At 37.3% G+C, this 21,688-nt stretch overlaps 1 protein-coding gene across 2 annotated transcripts in view; it reads right to left on the bottom strand.

Moving 5' to 3' along the window:
- Positions 1 to 21,688, bottom strand: part of TRDN (triadin) — a 239,576-nt gene that overhangs the window by 48,418 nt on the left and 169,470 nt on the right. For both annotated transcript variants that reach the window (XM_087774852.1, XM_087774851.1), the window contains exons 24-29: positions 21,536 to 21,586; positions 20,986 to 21,036; positions 15,926 to 15,976; positions 14,248 to 14,298; positions 13,608 to 13,658; positions 4,158 to 4,187 (exon numbers count right to left, since the gene is read on the bottom strand). In XM_087774852.1, coding sequence (XP_087630978.1) covers positions 4,158 to 4,187; positions 13,608 to 13,658; positions 14,248 to 14,298; positions 15,926 to 15,976; positions 20,986 to 21,036; positions 21,536 to 21,586 — 285 coding nt within the window. The remainder of the gene's footprint in view (positions 1 to 4,157; positions 4,188 to 13,607; positions 13,659 to 14,247; positions 14,299 to 15,925; positions 15,977 to 20,985; positions 21,037 to 21,535; positions 21,587 to 21,688) is intronic.

The following is a 21,688-nucleotide window of genomic DNA, read 5'->3' as shown; positions in this document are numbered from 1 at the left end:
TGAAGAATACCTTGTCTGTATCTTAAGACTCCTGTAAAGTGTTCTTCGGTAAAACTGCGTTATTTAGTTCTTAACCTGATTCAGGAAGGCAATGTTAACTACCAGCTCAAAGATCCTTTGGGCTCCATCTTGTGGCTAATTCAACGACTGTTACCTCTTGAAGGAGATGCCTACCTTCAACAACCGTCAAAATAGCACTGCTAGTTTAAACAGCATAGTAGCAAGTGACTGCTTTTATTATTTTCTCATACATAATACTGAATTTTTGACACTACTTTAAGAAATGCTTTTAAAAGTACTTCTTTTTTTTTTTTTTCCTCTGTTTAGGAATACACATTCTGTTAGGGGGGTATGTAATACACTTTGGAGTTATAGAATTAGATAGTCCACTTTCTTATCCTTTGAGGCATGTTAGAAAACTACATAATGAAGGTGTGGCTCATGTTGCACCAGTGGCGTTTGCAGCTGAGCAGAAATGCCACGCTGCTGTCACCATTTGCTTTATGAATAAGAAGGCTGCCTTCCAGTTTTTCTGGTGAACTCCAAAGCTAAGCAGTTCTAAAATGCACTACTGCCTGTTCTTTTTCAGTTTGGAAAGCATCTTGATTTTTCCATACATTGAAAAGGGACACCACTGTGCCTTCACCAGTTTATACCACACGCTGTGTGCAGAGCAGCAGTTTCCAAGTGATGGATAGGGTACCATTACCAGGAGTAATTGAAAGGAATTGTCCTTTACTGGATTGGCAAAAATATGTAGTCTGGAGCTGGAATGTACATGCCTTGCCCATTTTCTGCAGTTGTTTGATATTAGCTGCACTCAGACTATATGCAGCTTTTTACACCATGATGTGTTTATTGGGAAAAGGTCAAAACGTGATCCTGTGTACTCTCCTGTCAATTTATTATTGATTACACTTGTCAGATGAATGTGTTTTTTGGCTTTCTAAAAACTATTAAATGAATTTAAGAGCAAGCTGCCGGAGTGATAATGCTGAAAATCAGAACGGGAGTCACGTTATCGACAGGGAACTAGCTTCTTCATCTCACTAGTTTACAAGTACTCATAACTTCTAACTGTAGGCAGTCTATTTAGGAGATGTGACTCCCAGAAGACAACTACCCTGAATTAGGTGTGCACTCCAACTTGCTCTCAGAAGCAAGACAGAGCTCTCTTGCTCTCTCTTGTTCATTAGCTGTAGGGAGCCTGGAGAAACCAACTTCCTGACAATGCAGGTTTGAGATTCACTTTAAACAATGAGATGGTTCTTCTTACACACATGCATGTAGATGTGTAACCCACAGGGATTATGTGATGGGTAAATCCTTTTTGCATTCACTAGAATCACAGAAGTAATGAATCTTCAGGCAAGCTTTCCTGAGACTGACCTGGAGAAAGCTTGTTAAGGTTGTTTGCTTGACATCCCTGTCTCTGTCCCTGCCCTCTTTAGTAAGAAATCAATAAAGTATGGGAGCTATGAACTGAAATGAGAAATTCCATTTTATGCAGAACTAGGAAACCTTAAAATTGGCTTTAATCTGGCTCCATTTCACACAAAGCAGTTTTTGAACTCTCTGTAATTATGAAATATTTTTGAAATATAATAATACTGTTTTGATTTTAAAATATTAACATTTCTTTCCTATAAAAAGGGCACTTAAAACAGAAAAAATGCTGAAATATTTTGGTGTTACAGCTCTTATTGTTTTCTGGAGGTGCCCTGAAGCTGATGGGCTTTATCTCACATCACCAATGCATAGGTCTATTGTAATTCACTTGAATTCCTGCTTGCAGTGTTTTGAATTATGAGCAAGCGTTAAAAATTTTCATATACTAGCAGCCAGATTTGCTCTGGGGGATTTTAGGAAGTGTCTTCCTCATGCAAAGGGTTGCTACCTCTTGCCCTTTAGGAACTGACAATTTTTTACACATTTCTATGGCAGATCCTCTATCCCACACACGTTGAAAGAAGGCATAACATGATGCTGGAAGCTGACTATTTTCTAGGACTTCGGTCACAAAATCTTAGAGAGCTAACCTTTCAAATAGAAATGGTTAATGCATAAATTTCATGCATAAATTGTGCCTCAAGGTTCCTGTTAGTATCACTCATATTTGGAGAAATCAGTGAAATACGTAAGCTTTCTCCATCTTAATTTTGTTCTTTTCTGTCTGTTTCAAATTCCTTCATGTCTGATTTATGCTATGCACAGAATGTACCATCGATAGAAAGTGTCATTCCATCTTCTTCTCTTCTCTTTTTATTATAGCTTGTCACTCTGTATTGCTCATTATTCTCGTTTTTCTAGATGAGGGGTGTGTATTTGAATAAGACAGAATAATTGGAGAAAGCTTCGTATACAGTGCATACGTACTGCATGATTCGCATGAGAAACAATAAAGTGGTATTTGAATGGTGCATGCTACTACCACAATATATTTCGGATAACGAGCCAGTCAATTTAGAGCACTGCCTGGCTACTTCTATTATTTTTGCAGCCGGGCAAAAAATACTGTCTTCTTAAGCAAAACCAGCAAACATTGCCCCTTTTTATTGTGAGTCAGAGGAATACACATGCAGCCTGGAGCAATTTTTGATGATGACAGAATAAGCAGAAATAAATAAAACCTGTTGATTTGGGGAGTTGGCTAGTAACATGCAATATTTTCTGTGTGGGGACTGCAGAGAGTATGAAGCTAGATGAGAAAGCTAAAGCATAGTATATTAATTTTTGGGAAGAGGCCTTGTTACTTCTCTCCAGTTGTCCAGTTTAGTGCTTATCTACTGAGGACAATAACATTGCTGAACAAGTTTTCCTTAGTTGCTGGACTAGCACGTTTTTCACTACAATCACTACCTTCCTTCCTGACAATGTTGATTATGATCTCAGAAAAGCAGAGGGAGGTTTAGTCCAAAAAGAAATAAAATTATGATAACAGAAGAATGACCAAAGCTGACTTTCAGTTTGCACCTCCATGTTTCTATGAAGTAGGTTGGTGGTAATCAGCAGGACGAGGTATGCTCTGCCTTGAGCCAGCTGCTTGAAAGTATTCTACCTATACTTGTTGGCAAAATCCTTTCTACAAATTAAAAAATCACAGGAAATTATTTTTTTTAGCAGAAAATATATAAAAAAGAAAACGAAACAGAAAAATTGGTCCAACTTCAAAGAATGTTCATTAAAAATACATTTTTTAATCAGTTTTGTTGGAGAAGATTATGGTTAAGGAGAAAAAAATCCTAACCCATGAAAAATGAACCAAGGCCAAGCAGCAGGTATTTCAAACAAATTCCCTGGATGTTCTTCTGTAAATGAATGGACCCATAACAACCACAAAAAAATTAACGCCCCCATCAGTAAACTTCAGAAATAGAGAGCCATTTTTTTTCTCACTTACTCAATACTAAATCTCAAATAATCCTCTGAAATCTATGGAAAAGTTCTGGAAATATTCCCAGTTTAGTGAGCAAGATATGGCTTATAAACCAAATAATCAATAAAGTTGAATAGATTAAAGAAAAATATCACCTTAGTGCTAATATTTCATTATTTTGGCAGTTGAAATAAAATCATCAAATTGCAAAAAAAGTTTCAACTTGGCAAATCTTATTCTGAAAGACAACACTATAAATAGATATTTAGGGTCTGATAAATACTGTATATTTATCTTCAAACATTTTGAGTAATGTTTTAGGTTCTGATTCAGGGCAAATTTTTCTACTAATCTGTTAAAATACCAAAGAATGACTTCAGCAAAGCTTACATTCATGCTACATACATATCTGAAAAGAGGAAATTAAATGTCCCTAGGAAAGCACCTTCTGCAAAGAACAAACAGCCAGGTCAGCATGCACGGTGCACTGCAAGTTTTGTTCTCTTTGACAAATCCTAACATGGTAACAAAAGCCTTTCATTTTCTTCCCAGTCAGAACGATGAAGTGTCTGATACTGGGCTGTGTTGGCCTGTGGTAAAAAGGAGCTAACAATACTGGAAATGACAACTATGTTATCACAGTAGGAGTAGATAAAGCCGGCTGATGGTAGCACATGAGGTGGTGTATGTCATCACAATTGTATCACTGAATGAAAGAAACATTTCTCACAGCAGTCACAGCCTGAAAGACACTTCAGTCAAGGGAAAATAATTGATTTACCTTTCTTTTCCCCCTCCTTTTTCACCGCAGCTGAAATGGAAACAAAAATACTGTATTTTCACAACCAAAGTTAGCAATATGTAATATCAGTAAAAATAATTCAAACACCTATATATGAGCCTTTTGTGTGCATATCTCAAACCATACATATAGTATGCAATATAGGAATAGATTTCTTTGCCATACGAAGAAACTGATAATCAGAAAGATAAAGTGTTTCCTCACAGACACCCAGCTCTGCTATTGATGAGAGCAAATTCCAGCCTTCTAGGTTCTCACACTTAACTTTAGTCACAAAGTCATCGTTCCTCCCAGACACGAATACTGGGAGACAGAAGCACAGAGTGAATATTTCAAAACCAGCAATGAAGAGGGATAGATTGGAAAGGGTTAAAGGGAGGCTAGAGGAAGGTTATGAAGTACCATCTGTTTTAGAGAAATATGTGCTTTTCTGCTATTAAAGCTTGCAGTGGTAAACAAATGCATAAAATAAGAAGCAAAAAAGCCACCTGAAGTCATGTTCATGTTTCTAAGCCTCTGCCTAACATGGGTAATTACAAGACCTGATCATGCGGCAATCCCACCTCCAAATCCCACAGCATGAGTCTTGTGGGAAGGAAGATTGGAGAGAGACTGGAAGGAAACTGCTGCATATTCCCCAGTTTAAACAACCTGGAATCAGTTCCCCAGAGCAAGCTGTGCTGTGTGACCAGTATTCAAACTCTGGAGACAGAATAAAAGTCCCCCAAAAGCTCAGCTGGGATTCCAATAAAACCTTTCATGTATCTGCAATGGATACTGTGAAAACATATCAAAATTTTACTAAAACAACTGAGATGTCTCAAATGGGAGAGTTACCTGCATTTGCAGATGACTGCTGCAATCCTGACGGAGCTGAGCCAAGATTATACCTAAGTCTGTTTGAAATCCACGCACCACCCATTCCCCAGCCTACATTTATAAGACTGAACCTTCTAAACTGTAGTTACAGATGTCACTTTCTTTTGACACGTCTGCTAGAAGTGGTGTTAGTAAGCCTCTGCCTTACGCTAGCATTTATGGGCAAAAGAAGACAGAGGAGTTCAAATTGAGAGCTCTTACTCCCTAGAAAAGAGCAATTGGCACCAGGCTGGTGGTATAAAAGGACCTTATGTGGCACTGGAATTTAAGAAAGAAAACAAGCAGAAGCAGAGATCTGCCCTTCATTTGGAGAAAATGCCCTGGTGCAGGACAGACATCAAGGTGTCATGAGGCCAAAAGAGGGAGTAGGCCCAGTCTCAGGTGTTTACATTTTGGGTTTGGGTGCTGATCTCTGCCTCTTCAGTGTTCTTAAAATGAAAAGTCCTTTTATTTCAAACTGTTAGTACATTTGGATAAAACAGATCAAAAGGAAAAGATTAAACCTGAAATTACTGAAATGCTATCTATCAATGGCCTGTGGCAAAAAAATAACGATTTCAAAGATTTTTTCAAGGTTTTTACCACTTACTCTCCTTTGAGAATGAAATAAATTTTTAGTATCTCAAGAATGTGCCCAGCAGTGGAGAAAAAGTTTCATACCTAGAATTAGTGAAAATTAGGCACAAGGTTTCCAGGATCTGGTCCTCTTTGCAATCACTTTGCTTTCACAGGTGATGTGCATATCAAAGCTGTGAAGTGCGCCTTTCACAAAACTTTCATTACAGAGGAGTTAGTATTTTCCACCCCAGAAGCTGCTGTAGAAGCCTCAACGGGTTTCAAAAGAAATGCATACTTACTTGTCACTTGAAGTGTGTTGGAGGGACTCCCAAATCAGCAGAAACCCCAAATATCAAGACTGTGGGTAGGGCTTATACATGAAACATGCAGTACACCTTTGGGATCCTCCTGACTTCTGTCCTGCCAGCTTATGGGATGTGGCTCACCACGCTTCTGGTCCCAAGGCAAGCACAGGCAGAGCAAGGTACATCCGTGCCTGCCACTGCACTTATGGCTAGCTAATTTCTGTTATTATGCTATTATATGCTGTTGTGACATCTGTTTGAATTTTCACCTTGGCCACATTTTTTCTGATGGAATGTACTCTAAATACTCAACAAATCTTAAGACACAGAAGAGACCTCATTCTGACTACTGTTGCCAATAGCATTGCTCTGATCAAATCCTGTTATTCAAACTTAAAATGACAAGGAATAAATGAAAAAGAGCACAAACGCCATCATTTACGTTGCTCTTTCAGAAGCTGAGAAATGTGTTTGTATCTGAAATGCCGCAAAATGATGGATAGATTAGCCAAGAAATTTGGTCTACAACTGATAAAAAGCGAGATTACCTGCTGAGAACAAACGTGAGTAATATATTGTAGCTGAGCAGGGAAGGACATGAAATAACGTAGAATGATGAACTCAAAACTGTGATGCTCAGATATGAAAGATGCTCTTGGCTGTATTCTTTTTTGCCTTCATTATTTAGAGAAAGAACAAATTCTTAAACTGACTTTTTTTGCACTGTGCTGATGGAAGGTATCATCTAGTTCTTGAATTAGGAATTTGTACCTACAGGCCTGTTCAAATGGGACTATAATAACAGCTTTAAATCACAGTGACTTCAGTTAGCCACCTGTCTTCCTTTCCTAGACCTATCCAAATACAATCATCCATTTCCAGTTAATATAGATATGATACAAGGCAAAATATGTTTATCAAGGATACACATCCCATTTTCAGGGATCATGAATCCAGATTGACAACTACTCCAGAAACCAGAAGTAAGCACCATCGTCTTTTATGGCTTGGGAATGGGAAAAAAATATCATTATGAACCAGACTCATGGCAGACTTTGTTCAAAAATTTTTCAGTGGGCTGGGAAAATAAAGACAAATTTCCAGTAGTGGAAAGGTGAAAAAGTGTGTCAATGTAGTAAGTATTTTCATGGAGAAAAAAAAAAAAATCAGATTCAATATGGTTGTATTGTTTTTAACTTGTATCAGAAACTTGAATGTAGATCACCAGCAGTCCTTTAAGTCCATAGATAGTGATGGTTCTGAGGGACTTTTTTTCTGAGCTCTTCAGCAAAGAGATACAACTCTGAAATCTTGAAAATATCTTGGTAATCTGTCAAAGGTAATCTGAATCTTTCCTATTTCTCCTTCTATGAGACTTTTGTTGCTCTTTCCTAGACCACTCCAGTGCCACGTTATCATGCAAGTGTTTTGTGCAGAACACTCCAGACAAGATGCATCTTTGATTTATGCAATGGTCTTAAAACACTGTATGCATTTTTCCTAATGCATCTGCATATGGAAGAAAGTTTGGTACTGATTTGTCTGCAGTAATACTTAGGTCCTTTCCTGAATTTATCTAGTAAATCCAGAGACAAATTCTTCTTTAATATTTTCCCTCTAGTATATATTACCTTCTATTTAGTGACACTAAACTTTCTCTGCCATCATGCTGTCTATTCGCCTTATAAATTCAGTGTATCATAGCCCCTTCTGATCCCGAATTGTTTAACTAATTTTATGTCATCTGAAAAATTCATTACATTACTATTTCTATCTTTTCCTATTAATTAAGGACTATAACATGAGTCCAGACATGGAATCGTAGACAATTATTCTGTAAACGGACTGCAAGATGAAAATGAATCAGTTGGTCTCTGCTTCCTAATCAGGTATTTATTTCCTTCAATACTGTGCCTCTTAAGCAGGAGCTATTTTGTTTCTGCAGTAATTCCTATACTGGAACTTTCCAAAGGCCTATTTAAACCATCCCATAAAGGCTGTGCTTATTACTTTATTAAGATGTTCAAAACACTTATTACTAAGACATAACTTCCTTTTGCAGAAACCATGCAGGCTAGATCTCTGTCACTTGATTTCACAGATATTTGTTTTTCTTCTGATTTTAATTATGATTTCACTAATTTTCTGACTGTTTTTTAAAAATCTGAATAACCCTGGAGTAATTTAAAATATTGTGTTTACTCTGATACAATTTGAGACGGACAGCAACTGATTTGGCTGAAGTTGGTGGAAGTTTTGACTAAGTTCTTACATGTATTTTTGTTATAGACATGTAAGTTATGGTAAAAGAAGACCAAATGCAGGCTCATCCCCTGTGTCAGGTACTCTGTGATAACTGTTCATATGCATGCTATTATGCTGAAGTGAAAACCACCTCATGTAGGCAGCTACAGCAAAGCAGCTGGCATTCACTAAGTTGATACTGTCTTTGCCCATCTCACCATAAATTGTCCATCTGTTCATAGCTTGAGAAGAAGGTACTGTTTTAAAATATTTAAGAATCATATAAAGTGATCTGTCTCTCTCAGGTCTGCCTAATAGATATTTTATTTCTCTCTTCCAGTCATTCTGAGTTCAGAATTTCTCTTATCTATGTCAAGAGAAATTTTAATCATGTTAAGAAGCCACAGTTAAAAGAACCGGTAGCGTGAGCAAGAGAGGAGAATTTAGCCTTTGAATTGGCTGGAGCATCTGTGTTTAGAATGATTCTCATTCAGTAGCAGGAAACACCTTTCTTGCCCTTTTCCTCCTCTGGTCCAGGTTTTAATGAACAGGTTTGGAGAAATAACTTCTTATTCAATTACCTTCATACATTTTACTATTAATGGGCAAGGAAGATGTTGCGATTGAACTCCCCTGCGTAACCCAACTATCCCTTTTGTCCTAATTTGTGAGACATAGCTGTCAGACCTACTGAGAAAAATTTCATTCATTAGATAACCCCCCAAAAATTTTACAGTGTTTTTTTCTTCATTACCAGCAATGCCTTAATGAGAACACACAAGCACATTGTCTAGAATGAAAGCAACACAAGTGTACAAGTTCTGCCTCAGACTATCAGGATTCACACTACATGGATTATCAGACCCTCTGTAAAGTCATTGGGTAGAGGAGTAAGAGAGTGGTTATTTTCCTGAGCGAGTCCCCTTTGACTGCGTGTTCAGTCTGGTTCAGCCTCTCATCGACAGCTAAGGAACTGGAAATACCGACTGCTGGCAGAAGCCTGACTTCTCCCATCCCTGTCTGAGTGCTTGAAACTTGATACCAAAAATGTAAGATGATTAATTCAAGCACACTCCCAAAGATAGGCAGAAATCTCTGTCTGAAAATATCACAAAAAGCCAAGGAGTGGGGCAGAGCTACCCAGGGAGCTGATGTCTCTGCCTCATCAGAGCATGCAAATCTCTCTCTGCCAATCTCACTTTTCAGAGGGAGTGCCCAAAGTACAAAGTGTTTTTGGAGAGAGACAGTTTTTCACTCGATCTGCGAAGAAAAGAGTGCAATTGGGCCATAAAATGGCAATAAACCAGAGGGAGCCTGATTCTGTGAGCTGTTGAGAAGCACATTGTCCCCGTCAGAGAGAATCCTGGTTTCTGATCTCAAATATTATGTGAAACAATAATATTATGCAACAAGAATTTTGTTTTGTTGCATAAACATGTTTAAATAAAAAGTTATAGATATGCATTCAGAGGACTTTTCAGAGTGCTGTTATGGAGATCTGGGAGGCCCAGCGTGTAGCAGTCCCTATCTCCAAGAAATACCTTAAGTATCAGTAGACGTACTTTCATTTACAAACCTGTTTTAACTACTGAATGTATATTTCTACATATATATGCAGATGCTACTTATTCAGCTTGAATATTTTCCTCAAAAAAAAAAGAAAATCAAGTATCAAACCATAAGGACAATGTTACACTTCATAGTTTGCCATAAAACATGCCTCATCTTTAATTTATATAAACTGCTTTTTGGAATTAAAATTTTATCTCATTCTTCTTATTACATGGCATTCCTTCACATTATGTGTGTTATTTCTGTTCTTTTCCTCTCATTTTCTAATGTCTGTTGAAGATTTTTTACAGAGAAGTGCTGACTCACAATGGGAATTTTATACCTCCCACTACAATTCAGTCTTGGTATTTATATATCTGTCATTATCTTAGTGTTTGACTTTTAAAGCTCTGATGTTTTCTTGAAGTATTCTTATTGGCAATGTTCAGCAATGAGGTTCTGTAATGGATGGACCATTTAAACAGGCTGATATTGCAATTTTTATACACCTAATATATCTACCTTACATTTAGGTTGTCTATTATTCAGGGCTTTCTATTGCAATTCTATATCCAATTTGCATGACTTTGACTTTCACATTTCAAAAATGTATTTATCTTAACAAAGGGGTTACACTGTGGCCACTTCTATTAATGCAATTTATACTGGATTTGACAGATCTATGTAAAGTGGCAAGTGCTAATCAAACCACTGCTGTTTCTCAAGGTGTTTTTTGGTTGGCTAGTTTAAACTGAGATGTCCACTGAAGAAGCTCCCTGTGTACTCTCAGTTGGCTAAAACACAGTACCAGTGCTCATAAAGGTGATCTCCTGTTTGCACTTCTTTACAGGGCAACAGCCACAAAATTTCTGCAACACTTTTTCCTATAGAGCCTTTTCTCAAACTGTCTGCCCGATCTATGCGACACGTCACTTATGTTTGTTAAGAAAGAGAGGTTTAGTGAAGCACAGCATCCCACATGGATGCTTAAAGCCACTTTACGCATTGGGGCTACACTCTTCTGACAAAATGTCAATGTCTTGTCATACATATTCAGTGTCACTGAGTTAGTTGTATTTTCTTTTAGAAGAAGTGCTGCATTTGTATGAATCCCAGCAGCTAAGGAATGGCTTATGAAGATCTGTCACATGGAGCAGAAAAGACAGAAACAACTTTTAAAAACCTGCAGCCACTGAGCTGAACTGCCTCCAAAGTGAGTTTGTATAAAATTTGCTGTGTCATGAACTTCAGTGACTAGAAAATGACTGAATCCTATTGTAGACACTAAAGTGGCTTCACTATACATGTGTATACAACCTGAGATCTTCTCACTCAAGTTGCACTTTTCTGTTGTAGTCTTGCTCCAGGGGCCTTGAAGGATCTGCAGTCCTCCTCAGATCAGCCACTTTACAGACCTAACTAAGATACACAAGACTTAAAAAGAAGGCAGTTGGCCTGATCATGTGTCTGACAGCATCTAATCCAAACATTTTAAGGTTTTATAGAGCCAGTTAGAGTCAAAGAGAAATGCTCTCACTGCTGTGAGATATCAGTTGCTCTCAGTGCAAGGCATCAAGTACATTCACAGGTGGCATGCAAGGTTGTATGCTAGCCACTAGGAAAAACTGAAGTGAGTAGTGCTCATCTCACTTGGGAAGCTGGTAAAGGCTATGCACACTTAGCACTTTTAGTCTCCGCTAAACTACAGCATTGTTTATCCAAAAAGTTAGCCCATGTGGAAAAACTCTGTGATACGAAAGTTCACTGGGAACATAGCTCATATTTTCTACTGCTATAGTATAAGGAAAATCTTAGAATCATAGAATTGCTTAGGTTGGAAAAGACCTTTAAGATCATCAAGTCCAACAGTTAACCTAGCACTGCCAAGTCCACCTCTAAACCATGTCCCTAAGCACCACATCTACCCGTCTTTTAAATACCTTCAGGGATGGAGATTCAACCACTTCCCTGGGCAGCCTGTTCCAGTGCCTGACTACCCTTTCAGTGAAGAAATTTTTCCTAATATCCAACCTAAACCTGCCCTGGTTCAACTTGAGGCCATTTCCTCTTGTCTTATCACTTGTAACTTGGGAGAAGAGACCGACTACCACCTCGCTACAACTTTCTTTCAGCATATGTCCTGTCAACTACTATGGGAAGAAGATTTAATTTTATTAAAAAACTCCAGAGATAGTGGAGTTAATCACGTTGGGGTACTGAGTTTTGTTCTCAAATATACTGAGCGTATACCACTTCATGTGCAGTCAGTGAAATTCTACAATGTTTAATTAAACATGTCCTTGAAAGAACGCAGTTTTGGAACTCAAAAGGAACTGTTATTCACCAGTTGTTTCACTGGCTGATTAAACTGAGTTAATTAAGTCCTTTTTTAAATACTTATTTTTTTGTATAGTTGGGTGGGTGTTTGACACTTCACTGAAATTAATTCATTAGCAGTGCAGCTAAAAAACTTACAGACATGTATTACTTCTTTGTAATATTTTATCTTTTGTAATAAATAGTATTTGACTTTTATTATCACTTAAATTTAAATAAATCAGTCTTCAAACTGGAAATATTTATGGAAAGCTGAAGACAAAAATTAGACAAGAAACTCAATGGGAAACTCAATAGTCAAATACTTAAGGATCTAAACAATATTTAATTCTTCATTAACCTACCTATGTTTCACAGATACGTTTGCAAGAACCTAGCAGGAAGTCCATAGGCCTTGCTTGCCTGAAGCTCAAAATATAAAAGCCAAGTTGTATTAAACCAATAATCAACAGACAAAAAAACCCCCGCAGTTCAGTATCGCTGTTGACTAAAGTAAAGTAAAAGAAATGGTACAATAATGCGTCCCTATTTTTCTAATGTCCTTGACCTTGGACTGACAATCTAAGTTCATCTACTTTGACTACTTCAAAGAGTTTCAGACTATTTAAGCCCTAGTTCCTTTTGTAATACTTAAGCCTTCACTTTCCTTCAGAATGATGCAACTGTGCAACGTAATAGCTGATTTCTACTCTTCTGCTATATACTACCTACATACACTATGTGAAGTAGTTGCACTTAAAAACATGCAAATGTTGTCTTTCATAACTTGGTCAGAGAAATATTGCCTCATTATTTCTAGTGATCCTTAGGGAAAGATAGGAAGTAATATTATTCAATTATCTGAAGTAGTTTTCAAAAACGACTGGAAGATTTTAAGATTAACTACTATATTCCCATGGCTTAAATGACTGTTATTAGTTAGCAAGTTATTACATATTCTTATCTATGTTAAATTATTTACACATTTAACCTGAGAGACTGCTTTCTAATGAGTAAGTGGTATTTAATCAATATGCAAATAGTGTCAAAGTAAAACTAAGTTTTGTTTGAATTTAGTTGATATGAGTAAAGAAACTTGAAAGTATTTGGTTAATTATAATCACAGTTTTATGACTGCCTAAAAACACCTAGTATTTAAGGGGTCATGTATTATAAATTGTAATTGATCTTTATTTGATGGCTAGTGTTGATATTTCAATGTAAGAAGAGAGAGCAAAGCACAATCAAATAATGTGTTATAGAAGAAGAGTAAAATGCAATCTGAAATGACACATTTAAATAGAAAGAATGAGATAAAATGAAGAAAAAAGAAAACAAGTCTTCATAACTTTGGGGGCTATGAATTACTATTGCTACAACTTAGTTGTATAGCCCCATATGTGTCTCTCATTTATCACCCAGGTAAAAAGAATGTCCAGCAGCAAAGGATGCCAGTCAAGGATATTTATGGATGGCTAAGTGAAGAAACTAGGGTTTCTTTTGGGAATACTTGCACAATGGATTTATTTTCTCAGCTGAACTTATGCTAAGGCTCAGCTCAACTTGGGATTGTTACCTTTTTCCTTAGTCGTGGTTGAAGCCTTCACTTCTTTTCCTTTTGAAGAGTCTGGAAAAGATATCAAACACAAAAATGGAAGGAGAAAGTTAGTAATATAAGTATACACTGTGTCCATCAGTACTATAACAAACGTGCATAACATCAGATCAAGAAAAATGTGCAAAAGAGGGAAGTGTTAAGAATTAGAATTTCTGTTTACTTCAATAAAAGGCTCAACTTGAGATTTGAAAGCAAAACAAAAATAATTCCCACTAAATTATCTGGCAAAGTTTCTGCAGTTCAAACCATGCACTCATTCCTGTGCAGCCTATCATTTCAGCCTGTCATGTGAATGCAGTAGCAGCTCTGTTACTAATTCACTCAGAATAGACCAGCATTCCTGCTGCGATATTGGCTGTGCAGGTCAGACAGCAGTTAAAGAACACCACAATAAGAGTTATGATTTTATTATTTCTGAATCATCTCAGACACTGCTCCTTTCAATATATCAGATCTATTAAGTGAGAAGAAGCTAGGTTTAGCTCCTTTTCACCAGAAGCCTGTAATTTAAAATATTTCGAGACTGCACTGAGATACCAGCAGACCCTTTCATGAGGACGACTGATTATTTCCCAACCACATAATGATAAGACATTACCCTTTTCCTTTAAGGCTGCTGGAGGCTTTACATCTTTTCTTTTACCAGTCTCTAGAAAGAAACATTTAACATTTATCACAAGTCAGGTTAGAGAAATAAGATGACACTTGAAAAGAAAGCAAGTCAAACAATTTGATATGTAGAGAGCACAAAAGATGAGATAATTAAATGGATTTAACAGCACGGAAATAAAGAACAGGACAAAACAATGAGGTCATTCATTCATCCTTTTAGACTTGCATATGCAAAATAATAAGCCTTCAATATGTTATTAGTTTCTTCGCATTTTGAGGAAACCATTAAGCTGTTTCTCAAGTAGGCAATGAAGAATAACAACTTACAAAGAGGAAAGCAATTCTATAGAGCAGTTGGCATCAATGCATTTTTCTTTTGCTTAACCCAAATAAAAAAAAATTAATCTACATCATTGATACAATTAAAATATGAGGAATAATGGTCTTGAAAACCAGAGGCTGCTGATAAAGATAACTGGAAGTTTTCTTTGTTCAGGAGTGACAAAAGGACCAGTTTCTCATTCAGGACTCCATTATTCTTTTAATATCAAAGAGGCCATATGGGTATTGCCTGTGAACAGGATTTCAGTTCCTGCATGTATATAGCCTTTTGAAACAACAGGCAAGCCGAGTATAAAATAAGAACAGTGCTCATCCTTTGAATGTACATTCAAATAAAGGAAAACTATGATCTTCTTGTGGTGCCCAGGTGAGATACATGGACTGACAACTACGATGAAGTGGAGAATCCTGAGCCCCAAGTGGTGCCTTGGCTTCATTCCCCAGAGATTTCACATGGAATAATACATTCCTCCCAGAATCGCATCACCTTGCCGTATGTCTATTCTGTACTCTGCACCGTGCCAGCCGTTATCTGGACTGATTGAATATTTCCAGGTTCTAAAAAATCGGACTTTGCCACAATTTGGACCTCAGATGTGCCTTTATAGCTCAGGAACCATGCACAGTTCTGCTAGCTTTTGCTGTTTCCCTGAAATTTTTGAGCTGTTTCAGCACTAGCCAGGTCATCAGTGCCTGTGAATTCTATAATTCTTTGTATTAGTGTTCAATACAGGCCACATTGCAACAGATAGGGTTTTCTCCAAGAAGACACTATCAAACAATCCATCACCTCTGTGTGCACAGCTAGCAGGCCAACCTCCTGCAACTGAGAAGATTAGAGATGTGTCTGTGTTGCCAACAAACTAGGAAAAACCCCTGACTAATATCACTCATCCCCAAACACCTGAATCTGTCAGTAGCCTCACCCAGTCTCATTCTCAGTCAACCACATTCTTGAGCCATAGCCACGTGGACCAGATTTAGTGTAGTTTCCTGCAGGGATGTCCCCCCTATGGGATTTAGACAACTTGGTTTTGACAGACTATCATCCAACGGTGGTATAAAAATACATCTGAGTATTTCCCCCAGGATGCAAATTCAAATCTCTGCATTTAAAAGAAGCCCAGGTAGTTACTAGGGACCCTACTGGTGACCTGTACAGCACAAATGTTGTTAAAAACAATGTCATGGATAAAATAATCTAAACATGAACCAGGATGGGTTTAGTTTTCCATCCTCATATATTCCTACTCAAGACCTGTTTCTATCACTGAATAGCTGTTCTGATATTCAGTTCTGAATTTCTTAACTTCTTCACTTACCTTTTTCCTTTGACCCTTCTGGATTCTTGGGATTTTTTCCTTTCAAAGAATCTGTAGGGAGATAATTAAGTTTTTGAGACTTAGAAGATAGGACTGTCCTTCTACACTTAAAAAAAAACCAAACCAACAAATATTTAAAAATTAAGAGATAATGATTAATTAATAAATTAATGAGAAGGGGAAAATACAAGTAATGACACAGGATTAGAAATTCTTAGGCCCTTATCCAAAACTTCATGAAGACAAAAAGGATTATTCTGTTTTCTCTGATGGGCTGAAGCCTAATTTTTTTCCTCAGTCCTTCAGGGAACATGCGTTCAGGGTCAGCAAGCACAGGAAAAACATACATTATATTGTATAAACAACTAATTTTTTTTTTTTTAAGCAATAGCCTCTTGACCTCTTGTGTGTGTATCAGGGAATATTAGGAGGAAATTGTTTTTTCCAAAGTGAGGAAGTAGTTTCATAGGCTTATGAATGTGTGTGGTTTGAGTGAGAGAATATCACAGCTTGCAGGATCCTGAGTAGACCCAATTGCAATCCATCTGACACGATATAGCACCTAAGCGTCTCGAAAAAACATGCCATTTATTCCAAATGAAAGTTTACCAAATCTTCAGTAAAACAGATAAAGCTACAAGAAGATCCTTTCCAAAGTAAGTTTAATTCTGATCATCCTCCTGGCTGCCATGGTACCAGGCGGCAATCCCACTTATCCATCTGGCTTTAAGTGTGAGTTGTAACAGAAAAAGTTCACTTCCAGGGTGGCTGAAGCCGTTGGAGAAATCACACTGTTCAGGGATAGGTACTTAAATTAGGAGCCTGGTCTTCACAGCAGCGGGCGGACTTCTTCAGGGGATTGAGAGAAAATTTCCAGTGTGAAGACTGAAATCTTTTGAAGGAGCCTCTGTGTTGACTGTATAGGAAGCCTTGAGACGACAGCTACCCAACTTGACTGTTTTACTCTGTGTGCACATTTGTGATCTCAAAGATCAGCAGCCACTGTTACAGCCACTGGCACAAACCATTGCCTTTAGCCTTATGGGCTTCGTGGCATAAGCCCATGAGGATTTTTTTGCCATCCATGTAGCAGGTCTCCCTGAGATTTCCTACGATATGTAGCTCCTAAAGCCGGTTCAGCACTTTTGACTTCTACAACTTTTGGATGCAGCTATCAATGCAGGACACTTTCCCCACCCTCTGAGCCAAGACTGCTGAGATCACCAGTCCTGCTTCCCTTCCAGGGAGCAGGTTTTCATCTTCAGGGGTTTAAACAGGGACTCACTGAAGACTTTTCAAAACTTTTGCTCTCGACTGACCACTTTCCTCCTGGTCCCAGAAGGGGAAAAACATAAAGTTGGCTTAAAGCCAACATTCACCTTGCTGCTTTCCTCCAGCATCCTACTCCAGGGGTGAAGCTGGGTCAGGTTAGGAAGGTGGTATAGAAAGACGCAGCAGCAGCAGTATGTGAACTCTTCAGTATAAAGATCTAGTTCTTATGCAAATTATAACAAAAAATAAGTAGATGGAAATAGGAGAAAATATTAACTGAAAAAATGCTGCGTTTCTGTAGGTGAGTCTCACAACATAACTTTCTACTTTTAAAGAAAAAAAATGTGTGTTGTAAGTTAAGATAAAAAATGCTACAGGCAAGGCGTTATTTCATTTTACTTTAAAGGAAGTAGAAGCATTGCATAGCAAGTGCAAATCAGCACATTTGTTTCTTTAATGACAATGTGCTATTATGTATATGGCAAGAAAGAAATACACACTACTGACTTATTTCCCCTACCAATCTGTGCATAAAAATAAATAGGCTTATTATCCACACATAACTGACATAAGAAAAGATGCAAAGATACCCCAAAATATGGCAAAAGCAAACAAAAGGGAAAAAAGGAGCATTTGTTTGGAAAACAAATCATGGAACACAGGGTACGAGTGAATTTACGTTATCTATACAGCACAAATGCTGTCAGTTTAACAACTCAGAATTGAGCAATTCTAGTGAATTTCTTAGAAAAATTCACTGAGGAGTTATATGTGATATATCATGAGCTTTTAGTGCCACTGTTAGAGACTGGATGAATGAGCTTCTACTCTGATTAGTTAGGTGAGATATCTACCAAAAAAACACATGGCAAATTACACCTTAGAGTTTCATTGGTCTCACATTATTAGAATATGCTTATGTCAACAGAAAATCAGTTTTTATATTCATTATTGTAAGTGGGCTTCTTTACTTCAAGAAAAAGCTGAAAAGCTAGTTATAAATTCAGAAGGAGTCTTGAGGTGTTCTTTATCAATGGAAAGTATATTCTTCCAGTGTTCATCTTAATTACTGCCAATAAAATTAGACTCTAAGATTGAAGACATTTTATTCACTTCATAAAATATATATGGTAACATTGTGAGGTTGTGATCTATAAAGTATCCCAGCAATAACTCCAAATTCAAGGATTTGTTTTTCCTGCCTCTGCTTTAAATAAAAACACTGTGCAACAGTTTATGAAAAATAGCCTGCTTTATGATAAGGTTTTTGGTCTGGACATCATCCTTGTTCATCCTTCAATAGAATGAGGTATGAAGATGCCTCTTTTCTTGCATAAAGTGCCAGGCAAACATTAATCGTCACTAGTATTTAACGCCTCATCTAAAAATGTTCCTTTATTTGGTTTTACATGAATAGTAACAAACTCCCAAGATACATAATTAGCATGTGTATGCAGTCTTAAAAATCCTTACTTCTCTGTGTCCTTCAATATATTTTTATTTGCCAGGAACATCCACTTTAAGAAACAGATTGTAAGACACCAAGTTGCAAAGAGTGAAAAGAAGACCCCAGTAACCTAGTCAGCCTTTACACAGGCCCACTGAGGAGGCTTGAAGAGGTGATTGAGAGGGGAAAGAGTGGCATGCAAATAAGGCTTTGATTAATTTATGAGCTGCAGCTTGGGCAAATATGGTGACTAAAATGTGGGATTTATAGTGTTAAATATATGTTTATGTCGCAGAGTAATCCAGAATGCAATAGGGAAAACACATAGCCCAGAAAGGTGCCGAGATTTCTAAGGGTTTCTCCCACACAGCTTTGTAAGTTCTTCCTATAGAGTCTTTGCTGCCAATATATTTTGAACTGAGCTATTCAGCTTGCTAATCAGCACCCGCATTTTTAGACACAGACATTGAACTGTGCAAGTTTGATGTCTATTACGGGAAACAGCGATGGCTGCATCAGCAAGTGCTCTCAGGATTTGAGGGGCCAGGCTCGGCTGGGCTGGACATCAATGTTGCTGCAGGGGCTCCGGAGCCTGCAGTGCGTTTACAGTTGTATTCAGCATTGAGTAATAGGTCGAGGTCTTGCTGTTAGCAGCAGTAATGCATCAGGCATACATGACTGTATTACACGGGGTAAAGAAAGTGGTGTGAAGCTCTAGTTGGTAACACTGTGAGTAATATGTTGGATTTTTTACAGAGACTTTTTTGCCTTGTTTTCCTAAAATGTAGGAAACCTGATATAACATGGCCTGCACTTGATGTTTAAAATAAATTCCTGCCTACTTCTTTCTGAAGGCCAGGTGGAGAAGATCTAGCCTCCTCTGTCATGTTAGAATGACCTGTTAATAACAGCGATTGAAGTTGCTGACCTATTGAGCACGAGCCCAGGAGATTAAAAGCAGCACTGTGGGAGCACTCAGTGAAGGACACACTACAGAAGCTTGTTCAGGGCTGGCAAACCCCTTTCCATTGGTTCTATAGAACTTCTTGCCAAAGAGGAAAAATATTTTGTGTCTCCTCCCTCTTTCTTTTTCTGCCCCGCCCCGCCCCAGTAATCGTTTGAAAGGACGAGAAGGCTGAGCATACCTGCTCCATGCAGAGGAAGAGGGGGCAGTCACTCAAGTGCCACTTCTAATTTTTCAGCACAACCCCATCAGGGAACAACAGATTATAGGCACTCTGTGGAGAGGGCCATGGGACTCCAGGAGAGTTTGGATATACAGTTCTAGGCCAGATAGCTAAGCTCATGTAAATGGGGCATGTGTACATTAGAAGTAGAATACACATAGAAGAACAATACATGAACCACAGGGTTTGCAGATTCTTATAATTTAACTTTAATTTGTGTATAAAGAAGTGATTAATTAGTGATTGTCCAATTAAACAAGAGTGAGTGAATGAACACAGCTTCCATGATTTTGAAAATGTCTAGCAATAAGCTTATTCCTCCTTTTGTTTTAGACTTTTTTTCATCTTTCCATAGTGCTTGAACTAAACTCTTCATTCAGTTCTTAACATATAATGACTATAATTTAGAATAATATTAATATGTCTATCTATATGATAGATCTTTTTATCCTGAAGAACCTAAAGAACATGCCAAATAAGACTTATCCATAAATCACTTCTCCTTTCAAATACAGCTATCTCTAGAAAGGAGGGAAACAATAAGATGGGTAAAAAGCACCCAGCAAAATAATGGATGAAAAGAAATTCAGCTGAGCTAACCGTCTACTCTGACCAAATTAAAAAAGACATGGGAACTATTTGATAAAAAACAAGGAATAAAAGAAGGATTCAGACCAACACTCATGTTGCAGGTGGTTGACTGGACGAAGCTATGGGTTTTTAACTGTAGCTTTTACAGAGCCCAGAAAGCCCATTACCCACTCATATGCTCATAAACTTTACCTTATTCCTATTATGTGCACAGATTTATGCAAGCATTCAGGTCAGACTTTAACTGGCTCCTATTAAACACTTCGCATTATTCAGAAGAGAAAGTTCTTAGGAAAGTTCTTAACCATTACTCAGACTGGTTTCGTGATATTTATTTAATTAATTTTGAGACTTCTGAATGTTAACTGGCTCTCTATATTCTATTTATGTCTTTTTTTCCCCTTTTTTCATGCTATAAATCCTGTAGAACATTTTAACCAATTAAATATTGATTGGTTAAGATTTATAATGGGAAAGATTTATAATGATTATTTTAAAATTAATATCTACATTCTACTTTGTGTGGTTTTGAACAAGTTTTATATTCTATTGTGTAGCCTTACCTTTATCTTTTAAAGCTGTAGAATTCTTTCCTTCTTTTTCTTTAGCATGTTCTGTAAAAAAAAAAATTATTAATCTTCAAGCTAGAGTGATAAAAGGTTAACATCTAATACCTCTGGGATAATGATTGATTGAATAATTGGTGGTTTCTAACTGAGCCATGATACCAATTAAATGTGTAGTACAAACCTGTTCTTCATCAGTTTTAGCATGCTCACAAAGCGAAATCATGAACTTTTCTTAAGTGTGATGAAAGAACAAAGACCATTCAAAATTTGTTTCACTTTGCAGCTTGTAATAGCAAACGTTAACAAGTGTTCCTAAATTCTGAGTTGGGACTTTGAAGTTTTCATAGAGATGCTTCATATTACCAAGGCTCTACTTGCACTTCTGATCCAGGTAATGCCAATTAAGTTTTATCATAAATTTACTGAAATAGTATTATGCTTCCTAACTAAACTATACTGTAAAAACAGGCCAATGCGTTGCAAGATTTTTTTCTTGATACACATAGATCGTAGGGTTTTATACAGTTTTGTCCTACTGTGTTACCTTTATCTTTTGCAGCAGCTGGAGATTTCAGTTCTTTCCCTTTTCCAGGATCTGTAAATGAAGTATTCACACTGATAAAGTGACAGTCAGAAGCCATAACTGAGTGAAACTATGAGATTTAATCATAAGAGAGAATGAAGCATCTAGATCATA

Source organism: Nipponia nippon, unplaced genomic scaffold (assembly GCF_047370975.1).
Source record: "Nipponia nippon isolate SJK-2023a ecotype South Korea unplaced genomic scaffold, ASM4737097v1 scaffold_4, whole genome shotgun sequence".
In the NCBI taxonomy this organism is placed as follows: domain Eukaryota; kingdom Metazoa; phylum Chordata; class Aves; order Pelecaniformes; family Threskiornithidae; genus Nipponia; species Nipponia nippon.
Note: the sequence above shows the minus strand (reverse complement) of the source record. Positions and strands in the feature narration are given on the sequence as shown.